Source organism: Notothenia coriiceps, unplaced genomic scaffold (assembly GCF_000735185.1).
Source record: "Notothenia coriiceps isolate Sejong01 unplaced genomic scaffold, NC01 NC01_scaffold00012620, whole genome shotgun sequence".
NCBI lineage: Eukaryota > Metazoa > Chordata > Actinopteri > Perciformes > Nototheniidae > Notothenia > Notothenia coriiceps.
Window position 1 is genome coordinate 360,493 of NW_011345321.1, and position 8,203 is coordinate 368,695.

Here is an 8,203-nt window from a genome sequence, read left to right on the forward strand (position 1 = left end):
TTTCCTATTGGCATGATGACCCTGTATTAGTGATTCTTCTATGCACTTCCACTGTGTTTATTGGGATGACACCCATCCTGCTCTGAGCCATCAAGATTGGTATGACTAAATGTAAAGTGTAGGAAGACTGCAATGTGGTTATGCAACACAATGCTGCTTGTGTCCTCATGATCTTATCGCACACAGTGAGGAGGACACATAATGTTAATTAGTTTGAAAACAACCCCCCACCCCCAATACCTTCATCCTAAACAAGCTGGCTGAAAATAGTCCCTGCAGTATGATGGAGGGGATTTTTAATTACAGCAGCATATGCTTTAATTACCGGAATTTCTCCTACGCAAATGTTTATTTCTTATGAACTTTTGAACTGAGAATCAAAGCTGCATATTATAATAATAATAAGGCCTACTGTTGTTTGTGTTCAACCTTCTGGTTGTAATATGCCTTCTGGTGGTGATGGATCCTTTCATGGGGAAAATGTTTCTATGTATAGCATTAACTAACTAAATCCATTAAGATAAGCAACATTTACACACAAATAGAAATCTAAAGCAGCGTAAATGCTCTAACAGAATGGTTGTGCGACGGCTTCATCATATATTTCTATGGGAGACTATAGCTTGAGTGGTGGTGTAGACATTGGGGTGAAAAACTAATAATCTAAATCCAGCCAAATCCACTGTGTCCTTGAGGTGAAAAGGTTTATCCCCAGATCAACTAGGAACCGAGCTGCAAATCTTGAACTTGGTTAAGTTAACACACGTCTATCAATGGCAGCAAAGACAAGGGCTGAATGCAAACACTCCCTATCACTGGCGTCCCTGCGGCAGTTGGTTTAGCAGAGAGTGTGTGTTTGGAATCTTAAAGGCAAGGATCCAGACACATTATTGAATGCTGCTGAATAGGTCAGAAAGGAAGTGGCACTGAGAGAGGTTGATACAGAGACAATTAGGAGTAGCAAGATTGTGATGCGCTTCATTTGTTGTCAATCCCCAGAGAAAATAATTTGCACTCAAACTAGATTAAGCCACCAAGTGGATTCTTTCTTTGACAAGAGTAGTGGTGTTTATTAATATGTGACACTAGGATTTGTGTCTGTCTCATACAATAAACCAAGTCAAGGAATTATAGCAGACAGACAGTAGTATCTTTAGGTTGAGATAGTTTAAGAAATGATGATGTAAAGACGTGAGGTTACATTGAGACGGCGCTGGATTAGTTTCCAAGCAAGCAAAAATAATTCAGATGCAAATAAAACAGGGATTACTGAGAGAGCATTCACTCTGCCGAGCCTCCTCCATTAACGGGTGAAATACTGGTCACGTTTGAAGAGAGTGTCTAAACTTAATAATTATTCTCTAGTTACTTGTGTTGAGCAAGGTAATAGAGAGAGTCATGAAAGAATAAGAGAACGTTCAGCAACTTGCTTTGTAGATTACTCAGAACACATTTTAACAGCAGCATAATGATCCAGCTGATAATCAGTCCCATTACTCCACACACTCTGATCTAACTAGTGTAATGTGGCAGTCAATCCCAAATCCCTGAGCATGTTTGCCACTGTTAGCATCAACCTGAAAACACAATGGAGCTGACACAACATCAGTGAAGAGAGGTAATGTTCTAACCCCACGTGGATACGGGATTTATTTTGATATCCAATGAGTTGCATTTGAATCCAGAGAGAATGGCGCTAAATTAGAAACTGAATCATCTCGACTTCAAAAGCATGCTTCCTGCACACCCAGCAGTGTGAAATTTGTAGCTGCAGGGATGGCACTGACTTGAAAGTGCCCGAATGTGAATTCCTTTTTGTAGTTTTTCAGATCTCTGAAGAACAGGAGAGCTATTTATCGTTCTCCTCTACCTTGTTAAAACGTAGGAACTACTCGTAATGTATTTTTGTCTCTTTTTGTTGGGTCTGCAAAATAACTGTGCAGCTAAAAACATGATATATTAACACAATGGAAATGGATGTTCCTTTTAAATGCTATTCTAAGCGTGTTGAAAATGCTTATCTTGACACAGCGATGCACAATTTGCATTTATACTAATTTGAGTTATATGAACAATTTCCACCGAGATATCAAGGATTCATGGAAATACTTCATCGTTTGCATACTGTTTCCTAAGTTAAGAGTGCCCTCTGCTGGCAAGTTGTAACATGCTTCTATTCATTCTCCAGATCAGGGAGCAACAGAGCAGTCAGCAGCTTCCTCTAGCTCCTCCTGGGGGGGTCATCAAGCGCTCCCACGCATGCTGGCTGATGTAGTGATGATTGAATTTTTCTTTCCCACTGCTCATTTCCTTTTCTCCATTCACACCACTTTTCTCCCATCAGCAAGTGAGTTAAAGAAAGTGTGTGCATGAGACAGAAGAGAAGAGATTTAGGAAAGTTCTTTGATGATTCTGTATCCTTTATTAAGGAATGCAAACCTAAACTTTCAGTCTAAAGAAATATTACACAACCATGTGCTGCAAATTCTGTCTAGGTTTCGACTGTCGACTGTACTGAATCAACAAAGAGATGGGGGGAGATTATACTCAATACAATTGTATGAGTTAAGCCTTTATGCTGCAGAATTATTTTTCTTTTCTTTTCTCTCAATTGACACATTTAGATGATCAGATCGGATATTGAGATTTTAAGACTCCTTTTGTGTCTGGGCCTTAGTGTGTGCTCTTAAAAAAATCTCCCTGCATGAAATTCTTGCCTTTTCTTCAATGTCTCACTAGTCAGGACCTTGAAGCTGTTTTTTTGTCAATGAAAAGTCTAAGGACAGCTGGCAAGATGGAAGCCTGAACATTTGTTTCTTGGTAACAAAAGAAAAGGAGGGCGAAGGGAGGGAAAGGATAAATATTTGAAGGGGAACACAACACACCTGTAGTCTCTGCAGCGTGCCCTAACACCAAGCTTTTTCTTCAGGGAGTAACAAGGATGTCCTGCATACGGATGTTCCCCAATCTGGATATGACAGTCAGCAAAACATAAACAAAAGCTTTTGTATACCTTTTTTTAAATGTGTTTCTTGTCATGTATTTCAAAGCCTTTATAATAAAACAATCTGCAAATAAATGCTGTCATGCTTTTCTGAAAAGGACTGAAGTGATGACTTTTTCTACCACTGCTTTATGGTGATTTTGGTGTGAGGCATCTCAGACCTTGAGCTGTCATACTGAATTGCATTCAAGATACATTGTCAGAAAAATAAAACACTTAAACCTTACAATAAGAACATCTGACAGCTCTTTACAATATAAATGGATCGGTTTGTTTTGTTCTACTATTCCTCCACCACTTCGTGTTTATACAAAGGTGATAGAAAAATGTTGTATGGGTCAAAGAACATGGAAGTTTTTCATTACCTCTGAACCAAAGGAAAACAATTCAAACCGTGACATCTGTGAACACATCCGGACCCTGCTGCATTGCAGGTTTGAGAGACGGACAGATGACCTAAAGAGAAAAGTCATTTTAAAACGGCTTGGGGGAGTCAACCTGGGAACATCAATTGTATCCCAGTGTGAAAGGACTCATTTCCCAGAGTCAGTGGGGCTGCAACCAGTCTGTCACTTGATATGCTCAGATAGTCCCAGAGGTGGTGTTTACAGTTATGTATGATCCGCCATGTAAATGCCATGGTTTGCATCAAGGGTTGTCACAAAAAAGTGACAGTGTAATGTACTTAATGTCATACATTCAGTTTGTGTAAAGCCTTTCACATTTAATATATTTTGGGCCTTTCAGGGAGGTGCACAATACTGCTATGGTGTTGCAGTTAGGGATAGTGATGTATTAGACAGTGCTGAAAGATGTTATTTTGTCCAACGTAAAACACACATTTATATTTTTAATTGAATGCCACACACTAGTGATTGTTATTTTAATATAATAGGTAGCTAATAAAAGTTACTGAAAAGATCAAGTAGGACGAAAGCAGGCCTCTTAAAAAAACGACAAATATTCACTGACCTCTGAGCTTTAAATGTACAGTCTATGTCTCTGAATCAGGCATTAGTATGTGTAATTAAATATGATGGAAACATTTCAAGAATGTCTGTAGCTTGTTTCTTTTTAGATAGAAATGGTGGAATTATAAAGCCTCCTTGATTTAAATGTGTATTTAGCTGTTTTAATGGAACTGTATACATGTGGCTATCCTGGTAAAATATGATGATATGCAATGATATAATACCACAACCTTAACAAGGACAATGAGAACTTGATTTTTTTTATTGCATTATTTTCACAAACATTTCTTGAAATGTCGCATTTTGACAAACTTCTTCAGAAATATATTTTTGAATTAAACACAAACAGAAAAAGCAAATTATGGATGTGGATAAATGAACAATTAACCTGTTTTTAAAAGGCCGTTTTCTGTGCTCTGCACATACTCATAACAATCCTAGACTGGCCATAAGCCAAATTGCCAACATAGTTTAAAGTCTGAGTCTGCTGGGACTTGTTGGGGCTCTTACAGTTCAGAGAATCATAGCAGACTGTTATACACTTTAGAGTGCAGGTGTGCGAGCTTCTCAGCCCTGCTTTTCCTCAGCATGGGAAACCACTCGTGAAAGCTAAGCTCTACAACCCTGTATCCTGCCAACTTCAAGTGTCTCCTCTTCATGGCATGAAGGCCCATCAACTGCTGTGAATGGAAGCAATATTGGTTTCTGCTGGAAACTTGGATGGCAAGTTTCAAGGTGTTTGTAGAGTCCTGGGGTGCTGTGTCTCGGCTACAGGGATTGGCAAGATTTTCTATAAGTTCACTGGTCAGGCGCAGCCCTGTGTCAAACCGTCTCCAACCATCATCAGGCTCTACTCCGTGAGGAGATGTACGCTCAGATGTAGGAGAAGGGGTTAACGGTTTGGTGGTGTTTTTGTTATTTGTTAGTTGTGCCAACAGTTCATCAGTTACAGTTGCTTCTAAATTCATTCTTCCCCAACCCTTATGAGAAATAGATGTTGATGAATTGTTCTCTGGAGGTATGGTCGTTGTGCGCAATGCTGGGTTCACAGGTATTGGCTTTCCACTGGAGTCAAGATGCACTTCTAGGTCGATTGAGCGAGTGTGGGGGAGAATCATTCTCTTACAAACAAACTTCTCTCCACCGAGCAGAATCTGAAGCGCAGATTCTGCCTCCAGAACCTCTGGTTTCTGGCACAAGTCTGATTGAGCAAACTTCCACAGTATTTCTGCCACTTCCTCTCTCAGTTCACAGCTCAGCCGTGGGCCACTCCAATGAGGTAACTCCAAACCCACGGTCTCATCTAAAGTGAGTAAGTCTTTTTTCAGCTCCAACTTTGTAGACTTCAGTGCCAACTTGACAAAGTCAGGACTCAAAGCTATTGTAATAAGGTCCTCTGGAAACTGGGAGACAAAGGCCAGGCCTAAAAGAGCCGTAAGAAGATGCTCAGGGTAGCTCTGGAATTCAGCTTTTCTCTCTCTCAGGGCATTTGTAAGGCTCGGATAGAAGCTTGGGCTCTGGACTGGGGGAAACCCTAATGTGCCTAAGGCCCACAGCAGTTTACATGAGTCTTTAATCCTACAGTGTGCCACCAGTGAGGGGACTCTCTCAGCAATTGCCATTAGGATGTCATCATCACGGTAATGCAGCACTGAGCAGGCCAACGCCACATGCATCAGCCCCTTGACACCCATCTTTTGGGCCCGCCGAGGAACTTCCTGAGACATTGCCTGCAGCCATCCAATGTGATACAGGTAGCTGAAACGCAGGAGTTTAAGCACATTCACAATGGCAAAGTCGCTCATGTCTTCTATAAGGGAGTGCCCCTTATCAACAATACGAGTCACTGCACCCTCAGATACTGAGAACTTGGACTTAAAGAGCCCCAGGCATACAGCACCAACCTCCTCAGGGAGAAGTTTGTGTATGTGACGCATGAGTTGCTGCTCTACAGGATGCATTAAGTGTTTTGGGCACTGCCTACCCTCTCCAATGATATACAACAGATGCACCACTTCAGTGACCCCCATCTCTTCCCAATACATACAGACTGAATCATAGAGGTGCTGTAAGAACTGGGGGGCCTGCCTCCCAATGCAACGCCACAAGTCAGCAGCTAACAGCAGCTGATGTAAACTCATCTGGTTGGCCCGGCGGATCAGCTCTGCCTCATAGAGCCCGAGGATAGTGTGGTCGGAGGGCATGCCCAGCCACACAAACGCCTGGAGCACCTCCAGAAGCTGCACCTCAGTGAAGAGGCTAAGGTGTTCCACGGAGTATCGGAGGAGCATGATGAAGCGTTGGTCACTCCACACCATTGGTATCTTGTCACGGTGCAAGCGGCTGAGCTCCGTAATAAACTGACACACATCAGATGGTTTCATGCTGCCTTTCAAAACAATCACCTTTCGGAGCAGTGGCAAGGCCTCTTCCATTTCAATCAGGCGAGGCCGTTTGGTGAGGTCAATGGTCATCGAGGCATACTCAGGCCGACATTTGACGAAAGCACGTGCATTTATTCTCACATCTGGCGGTGTGGGTTTTCTGAAGGAAGAAACTGAAGGCCTCTCAGGTTCAGGATCTATGAATGCTAAGTCAAGGAGTATGCTTTTTGAGCTGGAGAGGTGCCGGGAGCAACTCACACTGTAGCGATTTCTCTGTTGCCAAAAGGAAGGTGCGAGTGTGGAGGGACACTGTTCATCCTCATCATTATCTGTCTGGCCCCTGGAGGATGCAGCGGTCCACACAGAGGGATGATATGAGGAAGGGTTGTAAAACAGCCTGTATACTTCTTGGGGTGAGGCCTCCTGCTTTTGCAATGCTCCTTTATTTCCCTTGTGATCATCAGTCTCATCCTTTTGTTCGACAGACACATGCTGAGCTTGGGTCCGGTCCTTTCTCAAGCCTAGGAGGTATCGTGGCCTCGGCAGCCGTCGACACAGCACACAGGCAGCCATCAATCTACCAGGCTAAAAAGACAAAGACAGAATCTTTAAAGGAAGCTAGCACCAAAATCAGTCAACACCATGCAATTCTTTCTGAACATCAATCATTTACTGCAAAATATATTGTTACTTTGGATAGGATTATATTTGAAGTTATTTTGCAAAGCCATTTGTTCATCATTTACTAAAGGTAACCTATATGTATTGACATAGAAACAGTACAAAAGAAGTGTATTTCCCTTGATGAAAACCATGGTAAAAAACATTAAACGTTTAGTAAGCATAACTGTATGAAGGCTACATGTAGAACACTTATTGCACTTATTTTGGGTCGCTGTGGATAAAAGCGTCAGATAAATGAAATGTTATGTAGTTTAATGAATATTTTCTGCATGGACAACGAAATTACGTTTGACTAAAACATCCAATTAAAACAGGTACGTTTTCATCTCGTAGAAGGACTCTGCTACCTCATATTTTGTATGATGAAGTGTTGTGCAAGTCGTTTGAGTAGAACGGAAACATTGCAGAATGGTAATGTAATGTCAGACTTCGGGTTGCGAGCGTCCGAATGGGCTTACATGTCTTCCTGGTATCCGGGAAAATTCATGCAGTCGTGTATATATTTCCTATAACAACACAGTTGAACTCACCTTTGATTATACAGTAAACGTGTAAGAACCTCGTGAAGTTACATGATAGCAAAGTCAAAGGAAGGGTCCCTACTGGAAAAATGCTAGAATCACACTTTAACAGAAGTACCTTCAAAATAAAAGTCAAAGTCGTTATAAAATATACGATTATGACGATAAAAACATTAATATAGTAGAGAAAACACTTAAGAAGTCGAGTAGATGTACAGGGTATGAGATTTTTGGTGAAACGTAATGTCATAATTGGGTTTTTTAATAAATGATGTTAAAGTACTCTGTTAGAATTTTGGTATGACTTTATTGTGGTAGGGTGATACAGTGATACGACTTCCGCGGAAAGCAGCCATGTGAGTGACCTACGGCAGCCGATTAGGTTCACATTGCAGGAAGACGAAACGGGTTTTGAAAAAGAAAATAGTACCCTAACGAGAAGGGTTGGCATAGTAGTGCCAAGAGTAACATATAATTTTCTGATAACAACAGTGTTAAGATAAATGGCAAAATATATATTTGAATAAAATATGTGTATTTTGTTCATTATATTTGTCCAACATAACGTTTTTTTTTAAATAACTTACCGTTCTAAAATGTGGGATTTAATATTTTTAATCTTTTAGAATACCATTGTAG

General features: G+C 41.0%; 1 protein-coding gene across 1 annotated transcript; it reads right to left on the reverse strand.

Moving 5' to 3' along the window:
- Positions 1-4,227: 4,227 nt before the first annotated feature.
- On the reverse strand, positions 4,228-7,644 carry fastkd5 (FAST kinase domains 5). Its single transcript, XM_010773537.1, has 2 exons — positions 7,574-7,644; positions 4,228-6,944 (listed from the first exon to the last, which is right to left on the reverse strand). The coding sequence occupies exon 2, from the start codon at positions 6,930-6,932 to the stop codon at positions 4,497-4,499; it is 2,436 nt and encodes an 811-aa protein (XP_010771839.1). The 5' UTR covers positions 6,933-6,944; positions 7,574-7,644; the 3' UTR covers positions 4,228-4,496.
- Positions 7,645-8,203: the final 559 nt, after the last annotated feature.

Bases quoted from the DNA above. Each gene is read 5' to 3' on its own strand.
- fastkd5 (XM_010773537.1), bottom strand. From the start codon at position 6,932: ATGGCTGCCTGTGTGCTGTGTCGACGGCTGCCGAGGCCACGATACCTC.